General features: G+C 43.7%; 1 protein-coding gene across 10 annotated transcripts in view; it reads right to left on the bottom strand.

Annotated features, from left to right (window-relative positions):
• The window catches only part of LOC110489412 (receptor-type tyrosine-protein phosphatase U), a 288,775-nt gene that overhangs the window by 136,596 nt on the left and 125,307 nt on the right, over positions 1–26,872 (bottom strand). For all 10 annotated transcript variants that reach the window (XM_036970736.1, XM_036970735.1, XM_036970740.1 and 7 more), the window contains exon 3: positions 633–904. In XM_036970736.1, coding sequence (XP_036826631.1) covers positions 633–904 — 272 coding nt within the window. The remainder of the gene's footprint in view (positions 1–632; positions 905–26,872) is intronic.

Below are 26,872 nucleotides of genomic sequence, written 5' to 3'. Positions count from 1 at the left end.
AATGAATTACGGCTTGATGATTCCCAGCTAGCAAGCATACTATGGTGAACCAATAGCGTCCCGTCTCTGGCATAGTTTGCGGCCCGCAGCTGCAGTTTAATCAGTGCTGGAATAGAACATACAGTACCTCCTCATTCAAGGGTTTTTCTACATCATGAAGCTGGTTGAGAGAATGCCAAGAGTGTGCAAAGCTGTCATCAAGGCAAAGGGTGGCTACTTTGAAGAATCTCAAATATAAAATATATTTTGATTTGTTTAACACTTTTTTGGTTACTACGTGATTCCATATGTGTTATTTCATAGTTTTGATGTCTTCACAATTATTCTACAATGTAAATGATAGTAAAAATAAACAAAAACCATGGAATGAGTAGGTGTGTCCAAACTTTTGACTGGTACTGTATGTGTAATCAATCAATCAACCAACCAACCATTAGTTAGAACTCAACTGGTAATCACTGGGCAAGAAGGTGCTAACGGCTAGCTCCATCTGGTGCCACTCACCCTAACCCTCACCGCATAGCATTGTCTCTCCCCTGGTATTTGCTGGGCCAGAAGGTGCCAACGACATAGCATTAGACATATAATTAGCAAAATGTATGTGTTAACACATATGTATCATTAGCGCTCACCTGGTATTCACTGGGCCAGAATGTGCTGACGGCTAGCTCCACCTGGTGCCACTGGCGTCCATGTGACCCGGAGACGTTCCAGACGGCGCTTCCCCGCGGCCCCCCGTTGACCCGGATGTAGAGCTGCAGGTCCCCGGGGGAATGGCCGTCGCGGCTGTACAGGAAGTAGCTGAATTGGATGCAGTGCGTGTCGTTCTCACTCAGCGAACGGAGGAGAAGGTGGGCCCGCTGCCCCACGGCATGCTGGGACGAGTTCACCATCATGAACGACCCTGGGGGACAGCAGAGGAGAGACAGGGTCAGATGGTTATAATGCAATTCTTGTCAACAGAGATGGAACTTTAGGGAAATCTCCATGATTTGAGGGAAAGCGTTTCTCTGCTCTACCTCTGTCTCTACCACAGGCGGCCGGTGGCACCTTTATTGTGGAGACGGGCTCATAGTAACGGATGGAATGGTTAAGAACACATCGTTTCCATGTGTTTGATTCCATTCCATTCACTCATGATTATGAGCCGTCCTCCCCTCAGCAGCCTCCTGTGGCCTCTACCTCTCTACCTCTCTCTCAGACCGTATAAGGGTTTCTTTGTCTGCCACAATGCCTCAGATCTCCCCTGTTCAGCTCTGTTTTATGGACAGACAGGGAGAAGACAGACAGAATTTCATTTAGAGACTGAGGTTCACAGAGCCTCTCATCCCTCCCCTTCTGATTCGCTCTCTCATCCCCTCGGCACTCAAGGTTGTAGCCTGTCGCCTGGCCATGACACAGGTGTCAAACAGACAACCAGACAAACAGAGGTAGATTTGCCTTCACAGCTGTCCACACACCTCAATGGATGAGAGAGCGTGAGAGCGAGAGAGCGAGAGAGAGAAACAGAATGAGTCAAAGAAAGAGAGAATGAGTGATAGGGAGATGTCCATGTTGATCACACCAGATTGGGAACAGTGTTCATGAGGGAATCCCAAAAGAGTATCATTCTAACCATTCTAATCTTCTAATAATGATCAATGGGTCACAGTATTGGAATTTGTTACCGAAGCAATCTTGTAAGTGCTTTAAAGACACAGCTGTAGTGTATTCTCTATGGAAGGGCAGGATAGGATGGGTGATGTACTTGAATGAGTGTGTAATCAGGGACTCAGTGCCCTGCCACTTCTACTGCCATTAATCACACTGACACTGTTATTAGGCTGTAATGGCAATCTAGGGAGTACTTTGAACACTAGTGATTACGCACGCACGCGCGCACACACACACACACACACACACACACACACACACACAGTGATGGGCTCAGGCCCAAATCCCAGTGACCTTCCTGGAAGTGAGAGCTCCACTCCCTCCTTCTCCTCCTCCCTCTCTGCTCAGCAGGTAGAGTGATCAAGATACTACAGCTCATTGGGGACCTTATCTCTCTCTGTCCCTGACCTCAGGCTGGCGCTGGCTGCCTTCATAAGGAGGTAGTACAGCATGTGACCTATAGCATGTCTCTACAGCTTCAGCCCTGTGACCTCAACATGCCTTTCAGACAGGCTGCCTCTCCTCATTGCATTTCCTCATCACCTTGCCCCCGGGTGGCACAATTCCAGTAACCTTCCTGAAAATGCAATGGATTCAGGATTTCCTGCTTATTCTCTCCTGATTTCGGGAATATTCCAACCAGGATTTCTGGAAATTTTGCAATGCTACTTTGCCCAAATCAGAGAAAAACAAAACACACACCAGAAAAACACAATAGAAGGTAACACAGTGCTGGGTCGATGAAACCCTGTTCTTGTCGGTTTGCTTTGCTTGCTCACAGACAGAACAAGGAAAAAAACTGAAGAAAGTTCAGTCGTTCGCATCAAAAGTTGTGATTCAGCCAGGTCACAGCACAGGGCTGCTCAGTGTTTAAAAACCTCTTACAGTCTCAAAACCTTGAGTCCCCTTTACTGTCCAAAACATCCCTACATCCCTTTCCTGGCTCTTCTCTTTCCTGATCCCTGTCTGGACAAAACATCCCTCTGGTCTCTTTTCTCATCCTCTCCTATCCCATTTTCCCTGACCTCGACCCTGAACCCAGCCCAGACAGAACCGTCAAGCCTTCACTAAATTCCTACTAGCAGCTTCTCCTCCTCGGGGGGACTGGCAGGCAGTATTCTCAGAAAACATTGATTTTCCCCTCGCTTCCCTTAGAATCTCACCTACATCCAGATTTGGACCAGAGCAGGCATCGACTTGGCCCCTACCGGCCCACTGCGCCCTCACTGTCACCATGCCTCTGATGTGTGGAGACTCCTGGAGGCTCTTTGGGCCACGAGGCTAAATTGCTTTTCTCGCAAGATCAGCACGCAACTGAACTACTTCTCCCTTTCTAGTTTGAGATTTGAGACCAGGTAACAGGCCTATGTGTGAGAGAGGGAGAAAGCTGTATTGGGTAGGGTATGAGATGAGTGCTGTGACCAATAGATAGACAACAAAGACATTAGCTGGAATTGAATTGACCCTGGCATAGCAATGGTAACGCATTGTCTTGTTTATCAACTGTAACCCAATCTCACACAATTCTTCCTCTGAAAATAGGAAGCTTCTAGTTGATGAACAATGCTGGAAGGCAGGGAGAGAGAACGAGTGAAGATTAAAATATGTCTAACTAATTCTGACAGGCCCTGGAGCCTGTATGGAAATCAAATTAAGATTTATTCTAATCTATCTATGCAAAACATTATTACACTCACTGATGTAGATATATACCCTTATCTCACAGTTGCAGCCACCTAGTGGTGATTTAGGAAACTGCAGCAATCAGATTAGGAAACCCATTCATTATCAGACTAAACTCAACTGACAAATGAGGGACTTCCTAATATGGAGGCCATAATCCACTAAAAACAAATAACTGAATCATATTATTTTTTCACCAAGAGCTGATCAAAGCTCAAAGTGAGTCTAAAGACATGGGTTAATACTGTGTCTGCTAAACATACCAAATTGTACCAAAGTACACACACACACAGAGAGGCAAGTACACACACACAAAGAGGAAAGTTCACACACACACAGAGGAAAGTACACACACACAGAAAGGCAAGTACACACACAGAGAGGCAAGTACACACACACACAGGCAAGTACACACACAGAGAGGCAAGTACACACACACACAGAAAGGCAAGTACACACACACACAGAGAGGCACGTACACACACACACACAGAGAGGCAAGTACACACACACATAGAGGCAAGTACACACACACAGAGAGGCAAGTACACACACACACACAGAGGCACGTACACACACACACAGAGGCAAGTACACACACACCGATTGGCAAGTACACACACACACACACACAGAGGCAAGTACACACACAGAGAGAGGAAAGTACACACACACACACAGAGAGGCAAGTACACACACACACACAGAGAGGCAAGTACACACACACAGAGAGGCAAGTACACACACAGAGAGAGGCAAGTACACACACACACACAGAGGAAAGTACACACACACACACAGAGTGGCAAGTACACAGACACAGAGAGGAAAGTACACACACAGAGTGGCAAGTACACACACACACAGAGTGGCAAGTACACACACACAGAGAGGAAAGTAAACACACACAGAGAGGCAAGTACACACACACAGAGAGGAAAGTACACACACACACAGAGGAAAGTACACACACACAGAGAGGAAAGTACACACACACACACAGAGGCAAGTACACACACACAGAGAGGAAAGTACACACCCACAGAGAAGAAAGTACACACACACAGAGGCAAGTACACACACACAGAGAGGCAAGTACACACACACACAGGCAAGTACACACACAGAGAGGCAAGTACACACACACAGAAAGGCAAGTACACACACACACAGAGCGGCACGTACACACACACACAGAGAGGCAAGTACACACACACACAGAGGCAAGTACACACACACAGAGAGGCAAGTACACACACACACACAGAGGCACGTACACACACACACAGAGGCAAGTACACACACACCGAGAGGCAAGTACACACACACACACACACACACACAGAGGCAAGTACACACACAGAGAGAGGAAAGTACACACACACAGAGAGGCAAGTACACACACACACACACAGAGAGGCAAGTACACACACACACAGAGGCAAGTACACACACACACAGAGAGGCAAGTACACACACACACACAGAGGAAAGTACACACACACACAGAGAGGAAAGTACACACACACAGAGAGGAAAGTACACACACAGAGACTCTTTAACTTGGTTTAAAAATATCCGGAGCTGCTGAAATATTCTCCATCAATCCATAAAGGCAGATAAGGCTCCCCTGTAACCCTGGCTAGCCCTGCCAAAGATGAGGGAACACACACACACACATTAAGAGATTAGGGCACAGCTCCGACTTTCTGCATTCCTATCAGAACGTCAGATATAGCATATAGGGTGGGACCCAGAGTCTCAGGTCTCACTGTTTTTATCACACACACCAGGAGGAAGGGGAGGGGAGATATATAGGGAGAGAAAGAAGAGGGAAAAGGAAGAGAGAGGGTGAGAGAGGTATAGATGGTGAGAGAGATTTTTGATTGTTTATTTCACATTTATTTGTTATCTATTTCATTTTTATTTGGCAATGTAAACATATGTTTCCCATGGTCAATGAAGCCCTTTGAATTGAATTGAATTGAGAGAGAGATAGAGCAAGTAAGATAGTGAGAGCCTCGACGTTCGTTGCCTTTATCTTTAATATTTGTCTCCTCCACCATTTTTTAAGCTTTCTGGCTCCGCTCCCATCAATAATGTTTTGTATAACTCAGCCAGGCTTATTCTGAAGCCAGACAACACCATCGTTCACAGCCAAACACCATGCATTTTAATCACAGTATTCTATCAATGGTTTTCTGTTATTTTTCTGCTATTTTCTGTTTCATCAATAGAGGTTAAATAACAGTCTTGCAGTCTGCCAGGCAACGTGTCTGTTAATCAACTTGGTGTTGGTGTGTGTCCAGTCGGCCTTTATTATCATTCTTATGTTTGTGTGCGTGTGTTAGTCTATTTCCACTGCTGATTGGGGGCATTCGGAGAAGGTCATCCTGAAATGTTCAATCCCTACTGTTTTTGTATTTTGCGGTTTCATTTGTTAGTGTTTCAGTTTTTTTATACTGTAACCTCAGGCTACTTTCACCACAGATGATATTTGAAGGGCAGTTGCGGTGGTCGATTGGGAACATGCAGATTTGCCTTGCTGTTTGTCCGTGAGTGTGTGTGCTGCTGTAATGTGTGATCTGTAGAGCTGGTTGGCAGGGCACTGAGCTCGCAGGGCTGTGCTGTGCTGTGTTGTGTTCACTGAGGCCGAAAGGCACCGATGCAGATTCTGCCATTTACAAAGTGACACAGTGCTTACACTGTGCAAATGGGAAATAGGCTAACCAACACCAGCTGCTCATGAATGCAACATAGAGAGACTCTAGCTACACAAACACACACACATACAGCTAACTTCCGTACATAAACAATCAGAGTCCGTCTGGATCTTGAGTTTGGAGCGAACGCGGTTCCCAAGGTGAGGGACGGGATCTGAACACACGACCGGGACGTACAAAAAAAATGGAATTATTACTAAGCTTGAAGGGATTGACTTGATATTGACACTGTATAATGAATGACAGCCTCTTTTGCTGGTAGAGGAGTCAACATCACAGCTAGCCACTGTATGCAAGGCTTGAAGTCTTTGTTATAGTGGGGCGGCAGGTAGCCTAGCGTTTAAGAGCGTTGGGCTAGTAACCAAAAGGTCGCTGGTTTGAATCCCCGAGCCGGTAAGGTGGAAAAATCTGCTGTTCTGCCCTTGAGCAAGGCAATTAACCCCAAAACAACAACTGCTCCCTGGGCGCCGTGGACGTGGATTAAGGCAGCCCCCCGCACCTCTCTGATTCAGAGGGGCTGGGTTACATGTGGAAGACAGTTGTACAACTAAATAGGTATCCCCTTTCCCTGTAGCAGCACTGTAAACACACACCCACACTCAACCTGTCTCTTTCTCTCTCTGACTACATTTGGCCTGCCTCCCTTCCCCAACTGTAAATGACTTCGATAATGTCTTAAGGAATCCTCGATCTCCCTCAAAGTTCACTGCTAAGAGCAAGGGACCCACGTGCACTGTTTAAGAAAAGACAAGAGGAGGTGAGGAACACGGAGAGACAGAAAAGAGAAGCCTGCGAGGTACTGAGATGAAACAAATAGTAGATCACACACACAATAAATAAAGACAGAAAGAAAGCACTTCTGGGAAGGAGAGGAGTGTTATACAGTATGGAGATGCTTTGGCAGACAGGGGGAGGGGTTGGAGAGGGTATAGGGTTGTCAGCACACTGGATGGCTGGCAGACTGGGTGGTAGGGTGGCTGTCTGGCTGGCTCAGCTTGTACTGTAACAAGGATCTAGAAACAGGCGAACAAGACATTCTCTTAAATTAGTTTGTTTTTCTATCACCACAGCAGAGATACAGAAATACCTCAGACATCAGGTCTTTGTGGAGAGCAGACACAGAGGAAGGAAGGAAGGAGACACTAACCATACCCTGTAAGGAGACTGTGTTGGGTGGGAAGAGGGTGAGCTATTTCATGGCTCTGCAACATGAGCATGTGTTCCCAGGTAGAATAACCTGAGGCTGGTTAATAAAAACATCCCTGAGAGGAGAGAATAACAGTACGGAACAGCCTTGAACTATTTTCTATGTTTCTTTGTTTCTCAGTCTATGTGTTTCTCTCTCCCTCTCTTGGACTATCACTGACTATCACTGGCTCTCAGCGGCACTGCAGTGCAGTTGATACCCAGCCCAGGTATGAGGTCTGCCAGTATGGACCAGGGCCCAGTGCTCCCCCTACCTCCCCTCCTCCCCCTACATCCAGTCGGAGTGATAAGACAGTATCAGTTACAGCCCTGCTGAGTGCCAGCGGCATAAGTGCATCTGGAGGAGAGCAGGGAGTTGCAGAGAGAGCTGAGTTGCATGCAGATCACCTTCAGGCAGAGAGGAGAGAAAGGCCCTGGCCAGAGACATGTTCACAACCTGGCCCCACATACAGTGCATCGGAAAGTATTCAGACCACTTGAGCTTTTCCACATTTTGTTATGCTACAGCCTTATTCTAAAATGTATTCAATTGTTATTTTCAAATCAATCTACACACAATATACCATAATGGTAAAGCAAAAACAGGTTTTAAGATTTTTGGGCAAATTTATATATACAGTTGAAGTCAGAAGTTTACATAAGTTGGAGTCATTAAAACTAGTTTTTAAACCAGTTTTGTTTACAGACAGAATATATATTCATTGTATCACAATTCCAGTGGGTCATAGGTTAACATAGACTAAGTTGACTGAGCCTTTAAACAGCTTAGAAAATTCCAGATAATGAGGTCATGGAAGCTTCGGATAGGCTAATTGACATAATTTGAGTCAATTGGAGGTGTACCTGTGGATGTATTTCAAGGCCTACCTTCAAACTCAGTGCCTATTTGCTTGACATCGTGGGAAAATCAAAATAAATCAACCAAAACCTCAGAAAAAAATTGTAGACCTCCACAAGTCTGGATCATCCTTGGGAGCAATTTCCAAACGCCTGAAGGTTCATCTGTATAGACAGTAGTACGCAATGTTAAACACCATGGGACCACGCAGCCGTCATACCGCTCAGGAAGGAGACGTGCTCTGTCTCTTAGAGATGAAAGTGCTTTGGTGTGAAAAGTGAAAATCAATCCCAGAACAACAGCAAAGGACCTTGTGAAGATGCTGGAGGAAACAGGTACAAAAGTAACTATATCCACAGCAAAACAAGTCCTATATCGACATAACCTGAAAGGCCGCTCAGCAAGGAAGAGGCCACTGCTTCAAAACCGCCATGAAAAAGCCAGACTACGGTTTGCAACTGCACATGGGGACAAAGATCGTACTTTTTGGAGAAATGTCCTCTGGTCTGATGAAACAAAAATAGAACTGTTTGGCCATAATGACCGTTGTTGTGTTTGGAGGAAAAAGGGGGAAGCTTGCAAGCCGAAGAACACCATCCCAACCGTGAAGAACAGGGGTGGCAGCATGTTGTGGACCCCCCGCGTTGCTGCAGGAGGGACTGGTGCACTTCACAAAATAGATGGCATCATGAGGCAGGAAAATGATGTGGATATATTGAAGCAACATCTCAAGACATCAGTAACTTAACTTTAACTTCCTGAAGTTAAAGCTTGGTCCCAAATGGGTCTTCCAAATGGACAATGACCCCAAGCATACTTCCAAGTTGTGGCAAAATGGCTTTAAGGACAACAAAGCCAAGGTATTGGAGTGGCCATCACAAAGCCCTGACCTCAATCCCATAGAAGATTTGTGGGCAGAACTGAAAAAGCGTGTGCGAACAAGGGGAAGCTTGTTTGGAAGGCTATCCGAAATGTTTGACCCAAGTTAAACAATTTAAAGGCAATGCTACCAAATACTAATTGAGTGTATGTAAACTTCTGACCCACTGGGAATGTGATGAAAGAAATAAAGGCTGGGTCGTTGTCCTGACGGAAGGTGAACCTTCACACCCAGTCTGAGGTCCTGAATGCTCTGGAGCAGGTTTTCATCAAGGATCTCCAAAGAGGCCAAAGAGTGTAATCTTAGTTTCATCAGACCAGAGAATCTTCTTTCAGGGATGATAAATGGAAACAGGACGCACCTGAGGTCAATTTCAAGTCTCATAGCAAAGGGTCTGAATATTATGTAAACATTTGCTAAAATTTCAAAAAACCTGTTTTCGCATTGTCATTATGGGTTAATGTATGTAGACCGATGAAGACATTTTTTTATTTAATACATTTTAGAATAAGGCTGTAACGTAACAACATGTGGAAGAAGTCAAGTGGGCGAGAGAGTAGAGAGATTGAATAGGGGGCTAGGATTAGGGGTCAAGTAGTCTGAACCAGAGTGCTTCAACTTGACATTATATCATGGTAAGTGTCCATCTGTAGCCTACATCTTCACCACAATAATATGAATCAGATCCAAACCTGTAACTTGTCTTAAATAGCTCTAGCAACAAGTAATACATGTTGGGTAAGTTACAGGTTCTGGGCAGTAGGGGGCACACACTACTTGCCCTATAAGCCTTAGTGTTCTCTTCTCTAAAGGAGGGTATGCCAACAAAACAATGTGTCTCTTTAATTCTACGCCAGAACACATGGCACACTGATGGATTAAAACAGGGTGGTTTACATTTTGAATCTGTCACTGAATGAATGGGGTGAATGGGGGGCACCAGTCTGATCTCAATGAATCAAATCATCTTGAGAGAGCAGCCAAACGGCCCAACGGCCCAACGGCCCAACGAGACACAACAAAAGGCTGCATGTGCGCTTTTCAAAAAATGTCCTCCTTCAGCTCTGATTGGTCGCCGCAAACACAAAGCATCCAATGGGCTTTCCAAAACAACCTTGCTCAGATCTTGATTTACCTCCTCAGACACAAAGCTTCAGCCTCAGCCAATGCTCTTGGCCGGCATTGTTCAAAAAAGGGAAAACAAAACAGGCATTACTTCATGTTCATTTGTGCTCCTCAGTCTTTTAGAGGCACGCACTGCCTACTTACTCAAAAGCTGTTACTCATTCAAAAGTCATCACTCCACCAAACACACACACACACAAAACCCATCACTCAGGCAGATATAATTGAAAGACGTTTGTAACCCAGGATCTTAATTCACATCCTGCATAGCTGCAGTTTAATGGTGACGGCTTCTCGCAAATAAAGCTGTTGGTAATTGAAAACAATAGTCATCAATCAGTATAATAAGCATCTCCGGCTGAGGACGAGGAGGAGAAAACACCCGCTGTTCTATCAGTCCATCAAACCTTTACGAGCATAACACACACACACAGACACAGACACACACATGGAAACACGCCGTTCTTCAGTCCATCAAACCTTTACGATATCGTCCTAACAAATCATCAGTGATAAGGCTTGACCAATGAACGCCCAAGGAGGAAACAAACACATGAGGAGGCCCCATAAAAGAACGAACCCCAGGCCAGTGCCTACGGCCATTCAGCATAGCTATGGAATTCAAAACAAACTCCATGCTTACTTAGTGAACAGCTAGGGGGGACAATATCAGGGCAGAGATATGACAATGTTACTCTTTATTTTCTGTGCAAAATGTAGGATTGCCGTGAGAGTGGTTGAATGTTATATACTGTATAACAGAATATCCAATACAAAGTAAATGTTGAAATGTTTTCTACATAATCAAACACCGTATTTGACATTTAAAGAAACAGATCTCTGGTATAAAAACATTGGTTTACTAGATCAGTATATGTGAGAGTCCGAGCTGACTCAGACTGACTGCTTCAGAACAATAGGGTGGTACCAGCCAGTCTAGTCTACCATCACAAATGGCACCCTATTCCCTATTTAGTGCACTACTTTTAATCAGGGCTCATAGAGCTCTGGTCAGAAGGGGTGCGCTATCTATAGGGTGCCATCTTTGTTTACCCATTCCCTGGGCCACGGACCCCGTAGCATGGTCCAGAAACAACAAGACAACAATAGCAATGACAGTGGCTGTGACCTATAACAACAGCATGGGGACTTGTTTGCCTGCTGTTTCTGTCCCATGAGGGGCGACAGAGGGAGTGGCAGAGAAACAATGGGCCTGAACAGACAGAGTGTGTGGGGGGGCTGGTGACACACACGGCCCCTGAAGCACCTCCTTCTCCCAACAGCCCCATGACACCCCAAGCAGGGCAGCTATGGGGCACTATATGATACTGGGTCAAAGAATCCAATTAATCCATGACAGAGAGGGACGCACTTTGAGAGAAAAGGGGGACAGAGGAGAGAACTTCCAGACACTCTGTTTGAGATGGGTGAAAGAGAAAGAGAGGCAGAGAGAATGCCACAAGGGAATAGGAAATAGAACTTCATTGCCCTTCGACCTGTCAGAGTGTATGTGTGTGTGCATGCGTAATTGCGTGCTGTGTGTTATATATTGCACAACCCACTGTTGTGCATCAAAAGATGTCCAATTGTCTTCAACCCAGCTGGGAGGGGGATGACACCTTACTACACTGCGCATTTTTATCTAACTTACATTCATTTCTGGGGAAATGTGAGGAGCGTCAACGACTATGTCAACGGCTCTGAACCTTCAGTTTATAACTCCTTCACTACCTCTATTTCCATCTAACCCTCCCTCCACACATCCTCCCCAACTAGGGCACTGTGACTGATGTTAGGAATCCAATAGTGAAAATGGTGTAGGAGGGGGTGTGTGTGTGTGTGTGTGTGTGTGTGTGTGTGTGTGTGTGTGTGTGTGTGTGTGTGTGTGTGTGCGTGTGTGTTTGTGCGTGTGAGTCTGCCACCGGTAGTAATTCCCGGAGCAGGGTCAGCTGGGGCAAGGCGTAAGGGAGAGCAGGGTGTCAAGGGTATGTTACTGGCAGATAAATAATAATAAATAATGTTGTGTGATAGTCATGGTAAATAAATGTAATAGCTGAGCCATATGATTCAACACACGTCAGTGACACTCTCCTGGGGACTACAACGTTCTAATGGAACACCAACTCAGGCCCCATCATCATTACAGTTCAGCTACACACAGGGAGTCAGAATCAGCAGCTAGCAGGACGCTGTGAGGGAGAATCAGCAGCTAGCAGGACGCAGTGAGGGAGAATCAGCAGCTAGCAGGACGCAGTGAGGGAGAATCAACAGCTAGCAGGACGCAGTGAGGGAGAATCAGCAGCTAGCAGGACGCAGTGAGGGAGAATCAGCAGCTAGCAGGACACAGTGAGGGAGAATCAGCAGCTAGCAGGACGCAGTGAGGGAGAATCAGCAGCTAGCAGGACGCAGTGAGGGAGAATCAGCAGCTAGCAGGACACAGTGAGGGAGAATCAGCAGCTAGCAGGACGCAGTGAGGGAGAATCAGCAGCTAGCAGGACGTAGTGAGGGAGAATCAACAGCTAGCAGGACGCAGTGAGGGAGAATCAGCAGCTAGCAGGACGCAGTGAGGGAGAATCAGCAGCTAGCAGATCACAGTGAGGGAGAGAGGGTGGGTAAGTGAGAAGGAAAGAGATTGACAGAGAATTATGACATAGACAGGAGCGAGAGCGAGAGAGAGGAGCCAAGGTTCACCGGGGTTGTCTCTGTCTTTGCCTTAATCAAGGCTTTGAAAGTCTCTCTCTCTCTTTTTCCTCGCCGGCCTGTTAACAGCAGAGCTGGAGATCCCATGCCTGTAGAGAGGTGATCAATCAGAGAGTTGGTCCTGCAAGGCAAACGCCGTCCTGGTCGGGCCACTACACAGCTGCTCTCTACCTCGCCGCATCCTCCAAAACACCCGCCTGACGACAGTGATGAATTAGAAAACGTTCAAAGTGTTTAGGAGTCTCAGACTCCAGTCTTCTGCATAATAACTGCTGCGTAGCATGCTCTAATCTCACTCCCCCTGTCCTCTCTTCCCCTCATCTTTCAAGTCCTCCTATCTTCTTTTCTTCAATGACTTTGCTGTCTCTCTGTCGTGTTGACGTATCTATCCCTCTTGGCGCCAAGTAGACTTGGGAGGTATACCGCATATACCGTTTACCGGAGTATATGGAAATAGCCACGCAATGTTTTTTCAATACCGTTGAAACTATTATTTTTAACATTTTAAAATGTTAATTTTTATAAATGTGTATATTTGTAGCTACTTTCTAAGTAAATATCTGCAGTCGACTTCTGCAATGCGCTATGAGAGAAAGATTTCGTTCTTCATTTCACCTCTCATATAATATTTAATTATGAAGCCAACCGGTAGTCCCCAGTCACATGGTATTGGTTTACAAGCACACAACACGAGAGACCGAAACCTTGTGAGTCACTCAATGTTGTGCAGAGCACACCAGGTGATCTAGTTACATTATGGAAATCACAACTAAATGTTTGCCAGCTAGATATCTTATAACTATTAAGTGAACTGTCTAAAATGTGCTAAATGTGGCCTCCCGACTGACGCAGCGACGGTTCGATCCCAGGCTGTAACACAACCGGCCATCATCGGGAGTCCCATAGGGCGGTGCACTATTGGCCCAGCATCGTCCGGGTTAGGGTAGGGTTTGGCTGGGGGGGGGCTTACCTTGGCTCATCGCATTCTAGTGACTCCTTGTGGCGGCCTGAGAGCCTGTGGGCGGACCATGATCGTCAGTTGAATGGTGTTGAAATTGTATAAATTGTTTGCTATGCACTCGTTAGCATTCTCTATGGGATTTTACATGTACTTGTTAACATTGCTAACCTTCGGAATGCAGAGGCTTTGAAAATAGTACCTCCCTTATGTTCAGTGCCGGTATTACCGAATATCCCGGGATAGCACAAGGTCAGTACGAAGTTATGACAATCTGGATACCGCCCAAACCTAGCCAAGTATCTGACGTTCACCTTGCTAAGGCAAGCAAACTCAGAGTTTTTGAGTAGCTAGTTGAGCATTCAACCATTCATACAACAGACACAGTATTACAACCAGGGTCTGGAGCCACTTCAGAGTACTGAGATCCTACTGGTGTATTCAATTGCAGTATGATCTCCCCTGGGACTAAACCAAGGCTGGCGGCATAAAAGCTACCTAAGAGCAGAACAAGTGGGACACACACACACACAGCTATGTCTTACTATACTTGTGAGGACCAACAATGGATTCATTCAAAATCCTATTTCCCCTCACCCTAACTACTAACCCATAACCCTAATTCTAACCCTAACCCCTAAAAAAGCCTTTTTACATTTGAAATATCTGAATATTATTTGGTTTAATATTCGTGAGGACTTTTGGTACTCACAACTATTGTAAAATGTGTCCACACACATGCACACACTCATGCGCACGCGCCTAAACACACACCTTGAGGGTAGTCCTCTAAAAAATTAGGTATCTTATTCCGTACGGGCTCAGTGCTCTGCTCTAAGGATCTGCTCTAAGGATCTGCTATGAGGATCTGCTCTGAGGATCTGCTCTGAGGATCTGCTCTGAGGGTCTGCTCTAAGGATCTGCTCTGAGGGTCTGCTCTGAGAGTCTGCTCTGAGGATCTGCTCTGAGGATCTGCTCTGAGGGTCTGCTCTGAGGATCTGCTCTGAGGGTCTGCTCTGAGGGTCTGCTCTGAGGATCTGCTCTGAGGATCTGCTCTGAGGATCTGCTCTGAGGATCTGCTCTGAGGATCTGCTCTGAGGATCTGCTCTAAGGATCTGCTCTAAGGATCTGCTCTGAGGATCTGCTCTGAGGATCTGCTCTAAGGATCTGCTCTGAGGGTCTTGAGAGATGGGATAAAGCTCATTGAGCAGAGCTGTCACAGTACTCCATGAACACTGAAGACTCATCATACAGCTAGCCCCAGGCAGTGGAACTGAAACCCTCTACACAGAGGAATGTCTGTATTGCCTTACTGAGTTTTTCTCTGTATCTCTGTCCATCTTCTTCATGCAACCCTGATCCTGGGTTTTACAGGCACTGTGGTAATGATTTCCAATGAGTTACTAATACTGTACATGGCAAATAAACTTGAGCTTGAAAAGGACATAAAGAAAGGAAAGCCAACACACGCTGCTCGCAGGCTTTATTCTTGCACCAACATGGATATTTCAGCTGGAATAACCTTCGTCATCTGCTTCAATAACCTGTGTAGGAAGGACACTCGTGTGGCCCCAGTTTGTGTGGCCTGGTGTGTGAAGTAAACACAGTACATCTGCAAAAAGAGACAGGAACCTGGATGGGTCATTAAAATGAAATATATGAGGCATGGAACCAGTACCAAATAAAGCTGAAGTCTAGGACAAGTATATTTTAGTTAGGTGTCAACGCATCATGCTGTATGAGGCACAACCCAGGAACGATATGTTTTATTCCTTAAGCTTTGAGATATGACTTCTCGCTCAGTTCAGTGCTCATATGTATGTATTATTTGGGGGCTTAGCTCACAAAGAGCATTCGGAATAATGACGAAGAGCTCTGTAGAGGCGTTGTGCGCTGTGTGTGTGCTTACCATGGGAACCCATGCACTGTGGCTGGTCTTATATTTCCCATTAATCACGCACTAGCTGGCATTGCCCTGAGAGATGACAAACCTAACACACACACTCGCAAACCAACACAGCCCCACCACAGAGGATGAAGGATGGAAAACAACAACTGCCATGGTGTTGGGGAGAGAAAGTAGGGGTGAAATTAAGATTTAGGATTATGTTTTCACTGTGATACACCTGACACACTAGCTAAATTGTTCCCCAACTCTTTTTTCCCAAATTTTTTTACTCAATCTCTATCTTTCTCCAACACTCTTTCTCTGTCTCTCAATATCCCTCTTTCTCTCACTCTCTCAATTTCTATTACTCTCTCTCTCGCTCTTGCTCTCGTTGCCTCCTCCGATGCACACAACACACCAGGGTTTCCGTTAGCCAGCAATTGGCTGCTTTTGGCCGATAAAAAAAGCATTATAGCCGATAAATCAAACTGTTGCCGACCAAAATGACCAGTAGAAAAAAAATTGAATTGCAAAATAATGCTTTTTATTAATTTATGGAAATACCATTCAAAGAAAATACATTTGACCTTCCTGCTTACCAGTCTATCTGCTAATTTGCACCATTTTATGGAATTAAATTGTCCTGTGTGAATTTTTGTCAGCCATCATTTTCTTATTTATCCAACACAACTATCACACGCGCACAATATAGTCTATTTTGAGCGGGATTTTTATTTCATATTATGAGGCATGTCTTACCTTGCTTCAAAGCAGTTTAGAGGCAAAATACGATCATGGAAACGTGGAGGCAATTATTTTACAAAGACTTCATAGGCGGCAAGTGAGTTTCAAGTTTGGTGAAGCTTACAATTTATTCTACCATTTCTACAGTTCTGCATGCCAGTTATAATTTTCATATACACATTATTGTTGAACAGTTTAATTTCAATCAAAATCATTGTCACTTGGTTAATCATGAAAATATGAATTAAAATGATCAACTTCTAAAAGTTAACTAATGATCACCAGCCGATGCCATATGGGCATATATTGGTACACCATGATCCATAGGCGGCTAGAAAAAACTTGAGAATTGAACTCATAGCCTATAGGCCAATGCAGCAGTATGCCTATAACTACCATTGCTTCTTCACACCGAGGGTTTGGGAGTATCAATGGCGATATTGTTGGAATGATTTTTCTAGCTTACTGTGAGGAACAGTAGTCTTAACATATAATTCGCAATGAATGTTAAAAAAACAACACTTTCCTACGTTTCTGAACTTCCATGAGCTCAGGCACACGCGATCAACATTATCAGAGAAACCAGACACTGCTCATTGCTCACACGGAGCACTCCAAACAATGCAATGAAAACATTGACAAATCTTGTAAATGATGGTTAGAAAATGAACCAATACTTGTTTCTCACAAGTGTAGCAGGTTGTGAACTCTGCAAACAACATTTATACTCCAAGAATGAGAACGGTAAATTACTGTAATTGATAAATGCATTAACAGAAATGAATGTAACCAAATGATGGGGATTAATGGTACATTTACTACTGGTGACATATGTCATGGTGAATTGATAAAATAATAAAAAATAAAGGGCTAACTATTCACACAAAGAAACAATAAATGCGCAAGAATTGTCTGGAGACAGCCCAGCCATTCTGGGGAGAGAGACTCGCCGAGGCTAAATCTTCTCCACACACCCCTCCCCTTCTTATTTTCTGAAAATGTTTAATTATACTGAAGACACATTATCTTCACACATATTTTAAATGCATTTCACTGACAACCGCAACTCAATTATCAACTAGGCCTATTGTCATGATTGCTGCCCAAATTGCAGGCTTCCCAAATAGGCATAGGCCTATGAGGAATTTTGTTAAAGAAGCTAGTGATCCTGGATTCCTCTGTGGCTAAGACATGCGTTCTGGTGAAGTGTTTTGAGTGATTTGATTTATTTATGTATAGACAGGAGTTATTATATCATTTTGGCACATTTCCATCTACTTCCCTATTGGACCCACCACTATGCCATTTCTCTCTTGTTCTATTGGTTTTCATAACAACTTTATTTCGTTGTCCAGAACCAAAGGCACAGTCCTAGTTATATTAGCAATCCATCCTAGTTGATGCATGTTTAGATTCCCCCTCTTTAAAAGTTTCTAAAAGAGATGTTCATCTATGTCATGTGGAACAAAATGTGTAGAATGGTGTTTTCCTGGGAATTGCATTTTGGCAAATGTTTGAAAAGGACGTTTTATTGTCTGCTTCATTACATGAGCTGCATGTTCTGTTAAATTCATTATAATCTACATGTGATTCCTGTCATTGTAATCACCGTGGGTGGACACCCTAATGGGTTATGTACCCAATGTATATGGGTCCGGTACATTTCTCAAATGACCGGTACATTAAAGTCTTCCCGTCACGTTGTCCGGCACCACATTCTTCTTACGGAAACCCTGACACACAAACGTATGTGTGAAGTAGTGGACTGGTCTAAGGAGATTACCAGGACAGGCTGAAAATTAGCCTGTGGTTTCAGTCCCTATTACCATCAATAGCCCTGTGGAAATGAAGAGAATCCACAAAAAATAGGCTCTCTCCTTTTCCCTGCAACACATGGCCCTTCACATTTAACGTGCTTAGCTTCAAACAGAGTGCTATGAACGACATACTAGGACCACTAAATGCACAGAGACACACATATAACAGCACTGTACACATGTTGCAGATAAAATAAATAACACGTGCTGTACTGGCAAACATATGGGCACAAAGGCAATCATAGCACCAGAAAGCATAAACTGGTATACGGTTCAAAGGTGTATACACACATTATCTCTCTCAAACACACAAACACCACTACAGAGTATCTGGTTGTTTTATCAGACCTATTCCTTCTTGTCAAAATGGCAGCATGTTAACCCCTCTGCCTTCATCCCGCTCAGAACAGACAGGTGGGAGAAAACAAAGGAACTGTGGAATCACAGCTGTGGAGTGGTACCTGCAGTCACTGAGATCACAGGCATCACACACGCACACACACACGCACACACATCATGCAGGCATCAACTGGAGTGCTGGCATCACTCAATATAGCTGTAATACGAAAGCTCTGTCCTACCCCAACAAACTGTCTATGAACACACTTGGATTCCCCTAGGAGGGTGAGAGGGGAAAACATGCCCATACGAGAGCTTAGATTTAGCAGATGATCTTTAAGATGATGGTTTCTCAAATGACTGCCTCGCCTCGTTCACCAACTACTTCTCTGATAGAGTTCAGTGTGTCAAATCGGAGGGCCTGTTGTCCGGACCTCTGGCAGTCTATGGGGGTACAACGGGGTTCAATTCTCAGGCCGACTATACATCAATGATGTCGCTCTTGCTGCTGGTGATTCTCTGATCCACCTCTATGCAGACAACAACATTCTGTATACCCCTGGCCCTTCTTTGGACACTGTGTTAACTAACCTCCCGACAAGCTTCAATGCCATACAACTCTCCTTCCGTGGCCTCCAACTGCTCTTAAATGCAAATAAAACTAAATGCATACTATTCAACCGATCGCTGCCCACACCTGCCCACCCGTCCAGCATCACTACTCTGGACGGTTTCTAACTTAGAACATGTGGACAACTACAAATATCTAGGTGTCTGGTTAGACTGTAAACTCTCCTTCCAGACTCATATCAAGCATCTCCAATCCAAAACTAAATCTAGAATCGGCTTCCTATTTCTCAACAAAGCATCCTTCACTCATGCTGCCAAACACACCCTCATAAAACCATCCTACCGATCCTCGACTTTGGCGATGTCATTTACAAAATAGCCTCCAACACTCTACTCAACAAATTGGATGCAGTCTATCATAGTGGCATCCATTTAGTCACCAAAGCCCCATATACTACCCACCACTGCGACCTGTACGCTCTCGTTGGCTGGCCATCACTTCATACTTGCCGCCAAAACCACTGGCTCCAGATCATCTACAAGTCTCTGCTAGGTAAAGCCCCACCTTATCTCAGCTCACTAGTCACCTTAGCAGCACCCACCACAGCACACGTTCCAGTAGGTATGTCTCACTGGTCACCCCCAAAGCCAATTCTTCCGTTGGCCGCCTTTCCGTCGAATTCTCTACTGCCAATGACTGGAACGAACTGTAAAAATCATGGAAGCTGGAGACTCATGTCTCCCTCACTAGCTTTAAGCACCAGCTGTCAGAGCAGCTCACAGATCACTGCACCTGTACATAGCCCATCTGTAAATAGCCCATCCAACTAACTCATCCCCATACTGTATTTATTTATTTATCGTGCTCCTTTGCACCCCAGTATCTCTACTTGCACATTCATCTTCTGCACATCTACCATTCCAGTGTTTAATTGCTATATTGTAATTACTTCGCCACCATGGCCTATTTATTGCCTTATCCTACCTCATTTGCACTCACTGTATATCAACTTTTTCTACTGTATTATTGACTGTATGTTTGTTTATTCCATGTGTAACTCTGTGTTGTTGTATGTGTCAAACTGCTTTGCTCTATCTTGGCCAGGTCGCAGTTGTAAATGAGAACTTGTTCTCAACTAGCCTACCTGGTTAAATAAAGGTGAAATAAAATGTAAAAAATTAAACCAGTGCCCACAACTAATGAAGGCCAAACAACCACATACCATGATCAAGAAAAACTATTCAAATGTATACCACTTCTTCCACTCATAATGTATCTTGGTCTCATAATAAGGGTTATTTAATTGGGGTCGAGCATTCATTTTATTAAATTAATTCCATGATTATTCCTGGGTTACAGCAGTACCCAAAGACGTCATCGTTATTTCCCTTCAAAGAGTAGACCGAGCACTGCATATATTACATTTTTATATAAAGGGGACTTGTATGACTTTACATCTAAACCCATTAAGCTCCATGCGCAGAATATTATGATCACAATATTTTGCCCAATGCGGTCGTCTCAAGTATCACACAAAAAGCAAAGTAAAGCTAAAAACATGGGGTCTAAATTTGAAAACGTCACATACTTTTAATGACTTTATCTAATTTTCTCTTTTTATACTTCCTAGTTAGTGAACGAGAGAGAGAGATAATATACAGCTAGGTACAGGCACGCACGCACGCACAGACTCTCTCACACACACACACACACACACACACACACACACACACACACACACACTACACACATACATTTTAGAATGTTATTTTACTGTCCCCAGCACAACGTGCACCTGTGTAATGATCATGCTGTTAATCATCTTCTTGATATGCCACACCTGTCAGGTGGATGGATTATCATGGCAAAGGAGAAATGTTAACTTCTTAATTGTTTTCATTCTGTTTCATCTACACTGAGTATACCACACATTAGGAAGACCTAGGGTGTTGCGGAGACCGTATTACCACATAACTGGCGGTCGCGAGACATGGTCACAGTCAAATTCCACATGACCATTTAGTCATATATACACTACCTTTCAAAAGTTTGGGGTCACTTAGAAATGTCCTTGTTTTTTAAAGAAAAGCAACACTTTTGGTCCACTAAAATAACGTTACATTGATCAGAAATACAGTGTAGATATTGTTAATGTTGTAAATGATATCTACAGTTGAAGTCGGAAGTTTACATACACCTTAGCCAACTACATTTAAACTCAGTTTTTAACAATTCCTGACATTTAATCCTAGTAAAATGCCCTGTTTTAGGTCAGTTAGGATCACCACTTTATTTTAAGGATGTGAAATGTCAGAATAATAGTAGAGAGAAGGATTTAGTTCAGCTTTTATTTCATCACATTCCCAGTGGGTCAGAAGTTAACATACACTCAATTTGTACTTGGTAGCATTGCCTTTAAATTGTTTAACTTGGGTCAAATGTTTCGGGTAGCCTTCCACAAGCTTCCCACAATAAGTTGGGTGAACTTTGGCCCATTCCTCCTGACAGAGCTGATGTAACTGAGTCAGGTTTGTAGGCCTCCTTGCTCGCACAAGCTTTTTCAGTTCTGCCCACAAATTTTCTATAGGATTGAGGTCAGGCCTTTGTGATGGCCACTCCAATACCTTGACTTTGTTGTCCTTAAGGCAGGTTGCCACAACTTTGGAAGTATGCTTGGGTTCATAGTCCATTTGGAAGACCCATTTGCGACCAAGCTTTAACTTCCTGACTGATGTCTTGAGATGTTGCTTCAACCACTAGGCTACCTGGTCGGCAGGGTAGCCTAGTGGTTAGAGAGTTGGACTAGTAACCGGAAGGTGCCACCCCCGTGCTTCACGGTTGGGATGGTGTTCTTCCTCCAAACATAACGATGATCATTATGGCCAAACAGTTCTATTTTTGTTTCATCAGACCAGAGGACATTTCTCGAAAAAACATGATCTTTGTTCCCATGTGCAGTTGCAAACCGTAGTCTGTCTTTTTCATGGCGGTTTTGGAGCAGTGGCTTCTTCCTTGCTGAGCGGCCTTTCAGGTTATGTCGATATAGGACTTGTTTTACTGTGGATATAGATACTTTTGTACCTGTTTCATCCAGCATGTTCACAAGGTCCTTTGCTGTTGTTCTGGGATTGATTTGCACTTTTCGCACCAAAGCACGTTCATCTCTAGGAGACAGAATGCCACTCTCCTTCATGGTGTTTATACTTGCATACTATTGTTTGTACAGATGAATGTGGTACCTTCAGGCGTTTGGAAATTGCTCCCAAGGATGATCCAGACTTGTGGAGGTCTACAATTTCTTTCTGAGGTCTTGGCTGATTTATTTTGATTTTCCCATGACGTCAAGCAAAGATGCTCTGAGTTTGAATGTAGGCCTTGAAATACATCCACAGGTACACCTCCAATTGACTCCAATTATGTCAATTAGCCCATCAGAAGCTTCTAAAGCCATGACATATTATTCTGGAATTTCCCAAGCTGTTTAAAGGCACAGTCAACTTAGTGTATGTAAACTTCTGACCCACTGGAATTGTGATACAGTGAATTATAAGTGAAATAATCTGTCTGTAAACAATTGTTGGAAAAATGACTTGTGTCATGCACAAAGTAGATGTCCTAACTGACTTGCCAAAACTATAGTTTCTAACAAGAAATGTGTGGAGTGGTTGAAAAACGGGTTTTAATGACTCCAAACTAAGTGCATGTAAACATCCGACTTCAACTGTACATAGGCGTACAGAGGCCCATTATCAGCAACCATCACTCCTGTGTTCCAATGGCACGTTGTGATCACCTGATCAGTAAGAATTCCGTCTCTCACAGACCTGTTAATTTTTCTTTAAGAATCCCTCCTGTTCTCCACTCATTACCTGTATTAATTGCAGCTGTTTGAACTCGTTACCTGTATAAAAGACACCTGTCCACACACTCAATCAAACAGACTCCAACCTCTCCACAATGGCTAAGACCAGAGAGCTGTGTAAGGACATCAGGGTTAAATTATAGACCTGCACAAGGCTGGGATGGGCCACAGGACAATAGGCAAGCAGCTTGGTGAGAAGGCAACAACTGTTGGAGCAATTATTAGAACATGGAAGAAGTTCAAGATGATGGTCAATCACCCTCGGTCTGGGGCTCCATGCAAGATCTCACCTCGTGGGGCATCAATGATCATGAGGAAGGTGAGGGATCAGCCCAGAACTACACGGCAGGACCTGGTCAATGACCTGGTCAATGACCTGAAGAGAGCTGGGACCACAGTCTCAAAGAAAACCATTAGTAACACACTACCCCGTCAAGGATTAAAATCCTGCAGCGCAAGCAAGGTCCCCCTGTTGAAGCCAGCGCATGTCCAGGCCCGTCTGAAGTTTGCCATTTACCATCTGGATGATCCAGAGGAGGAATGGGAGAAGGTAATGTGGTCTGATGAGACAAAAATAGCTTTTGGTCTAAACTCCACTCGCCGTGTTTGGAGGAAGAAGAAGGATGAGTACAACCCCAAGAACACCATCCCAACCGTGAAGCATGGAGGTGAAAACATCATTCTTTGGGGATGCTTTTCTGCAAAGGAGACAGGACGACTGCACCGCATTGAGGGGAGGATGGATGGGGCCATGTATTGCAAGATCTTGGCCAACAACCTCCTTCCCTCAGTAAGAGCATTGAAGATGGGTCGTGGCTGGGTCTTCCAGCATGACAACAACCCGAAACACAGAGCCAGGGCAACTAAGGAGTGGCTCCGTAAGAAGCATCTCAAGGTCCTGGAGTGGCCTAGCCAATCTCCAGACCTGAACCCAATAGAAAATCTTTGTAGGGAGCTGAAAGTCCGTATTGCCCAGCGACAGCCCCCAAACCTGAAGAATCTGGAGAAGGTCTGTATGGAGGAGTGGGCTAAAATACCTGCTGCAGTGTGTGCAAACCTGGTCAAGAATTACAGGAAACGTATGATCTCTGTAATTGAAAACAAAGGTCTCTGTACCAAATATTAAGTTCTGCTTTTCTGATGTATCAAATATTTATGTCATGCAATAAAATGCAAGTGAATTACTTAAAAATCATACAATGTGATATTCTGGATTTTTGTTTTAGATTCCGTCTCTCACAGTTGAAGTGTACCTATGATAAAAATCACAGACCTCTACATGCTTTGTAAGTAGGAAAACCTGCAAAATCAGCAGTGTATCAAATACTTGTACTCCCCACTGTATATATATATATATATATATATATATATATATATATATATATTTGTAGTTGTTATGTTCTGTTAATTACTGATGTCCCCTTTAAGAATGGATCACCCTTGGTCATGCACAGTGTTGTTCTGTTTTTCTGGTACTAACTCGTTTTAGTACATGTGAAGCTCCAGTTCAATTTCTTGTATTCAGAGTCTCTTATTATATAAATAAGTAATAAGAGCTAAGACACTACGGTAATAATGACAATTATAATAATACTGAATGAACAATGAACACTTTTATTTTAACTTAATATAATACATAAAGTCAATTTAGTCAAATAATGAAACATGTTCAATTTGGTTTAAATAATGCAAAAACACAGTGTTGGAGAAGAAAGTAAAAGTGCAATATGTGCCATGTAAAAAAGCTAACGTTTAAGTTTCTTGCACAGAACATGAGAACATATGAAAGCTGGTGTTTCCTTTTAACATGAGTCTTCAATATTCCCAGTTAATAAGTTTTAGGTTGTAGTTATTATAGGAATTCTAGGATTATGTATCTCTATACCATTTGTATTTCACATATCTTTGACTATTGGATGTTCTTATAGGCACTTTAGTATTGCCAGCCTAATCTCGGGAGTTGATAGGCTTGAAGTCATAAACAGCGCTGTGCTTCAAGCATTGCTAAGAGCTGCTGGCAAATGCAGTAAAGTGCTGTTTGAATGAATGCTTACGAGCCTGCTTGTAACGGTTTTCCTGACTTGAAGGAGAGGCGAACCAAAATGCAGCGTGGTTAGTTTTGTACATCTTTAATAAAGATGATAATACAACAATCTACAAAACAAGAAACGTGAAAAGAATGAAACTGTCCTATCTGGTGCCACAAACACAGGAACAATCACCCACAAAACACTCAAAGAATATGTCTGCCTAAATATGGTTCCCAATCAGAGACAATGATAAACACCTGCCTCTGATTGAGAACCACTCTAGGCAACCATAGACTTACCTAGAGTACTACTCTAACCACAATCCCATTACTACAAACAACACCAGACAAAACAAACCACATAAATCCCCATGTCACACCCTGGCCTCACCAAAATACTAATGAAAACACAGAATACTAAGGACAGGGCGTGACACTGCTGCTGCCTACCACCGCTCAGTCAGACTGCTCTATCAAATATCAAATCATATACTTAATTATAATAAACACACAGAAATACGAGACTTTGGTCATTAATATGGTCAAATCCGGGAAACTATTATTTCCAAAACAAAACGCTTATTCTTTCAGTGAAATACGAAACCGTTCCGTATTTTATCGAACGGGTGGCAATCCTCAGTCTAAATACAGTCTAAATACTGCTGTTACATTGCACAACCCTCAATGTCATAATTATGTAAAATTCTGGCAAATTAATTATGGTCTTTGTTAGGAAGAAATTGTCTTCACACAGTTCGTAACGAGTCAGGTGGCCCAAACTGTTGCATATTCTCTTGCAAGAGAAGTTACACAATTTCCGTAGTTAATATTGCCTGCTAACACTAATTTATTTTAACTACATATGCAGGTTTATGATTATATGCAACGCAGAACAAGCTAGTTAACCTAGTAATATTATCAACCATGTGTAGTTAACTAGTGATTATGTGAAGATTGATTGTTTTTTATAAGATACGTTTAATGCTAGCTAGCAACTTACCTTGGCTCCTTGCACCAAAAGGTCCTTTTGATGCTGCACTCGCGTAACAGGTGGTCAGCCTGCCACGCAGTCTCCTCGTGGATCGCAATGTAATCGGCCATAATCGGCATCCAAAACGTCCAATTACCGATTGTTATGAAAACTTGAAATCGCCCCTATTTAATCGGCCAAGCCGCTTAATCGGTCAACCTCTAGTCTGCATGTGTTGTTCCCACCATGAAGCATGGAGGAGGATGTGTGACGGTGTGGGGCATGGCTACCACAGCATTCTGCAGTGATATGCCATCCCATCTGGTTTGAGCTTAGTGGGACAATCATTTGTTGTCAACAGGACAATGACCCAACACACCTCCAGACTGCGAAAGGGCCATTTGACCAAGAAGGAGAGTGATGGAGTACTTCATCAGATGACCTGGCTTCCACAATCCCCCGACCTCAATCCAATTGAGATGGCTTAGGGTGAGCTGGACCGCAGAGTGAAGGAAAAGCAGGCAACAAGTATTCAGCATATGTGGGAACTCCTTCAAGACTGTTAGGAAAGCATTAAAGGTAAAGCTTGTTGAAAGAATGCCAAAAGTGTGCAAAGCTGTCATCAAGGCAAAGGGAGGCTACTTTGAAGAATCTAAAATATAACACTTTAACACTTTTTGGTTACTATATGATTCCATATGTGTTAGTTCATAATTTTGATGTCTTCACTATTATTCTACAATGTAGAAAATAGTAAAAAATAAAGAAAAACTCTTGAATGAGTAGGTGTGTCCAAACTTTTGACTGGTACTGTAAATATATATATACAGCTATATTCATTGAGAAACGTTAATTGGTTTGGTGAGAGAGAGAGTGAGAGAGAGAG

This window comes from Oncorhynchus mykiss, chromosome 32 (genome assembly GCF_013265735.2).
Source record: "Oncorhynchus mykiss isolate Arlee chromosome 32, USDA_OmykA_1.1, whole genome shotgun sequence".
In the NCBI taxonomy this organism is placed as follows: domain Eukaryota; kingdom Metazoa; phylum Chordata; class Actinopteri; order Salmoniformes; family Salmonidae; genus Oncorhynchus; species Oncorhynchus mykiss.
The sequence above is the reverse complement of the archived record's forward strand: the minus strand, read 5'-3'. Positions and strand labels throughout refer to the sequence as shown.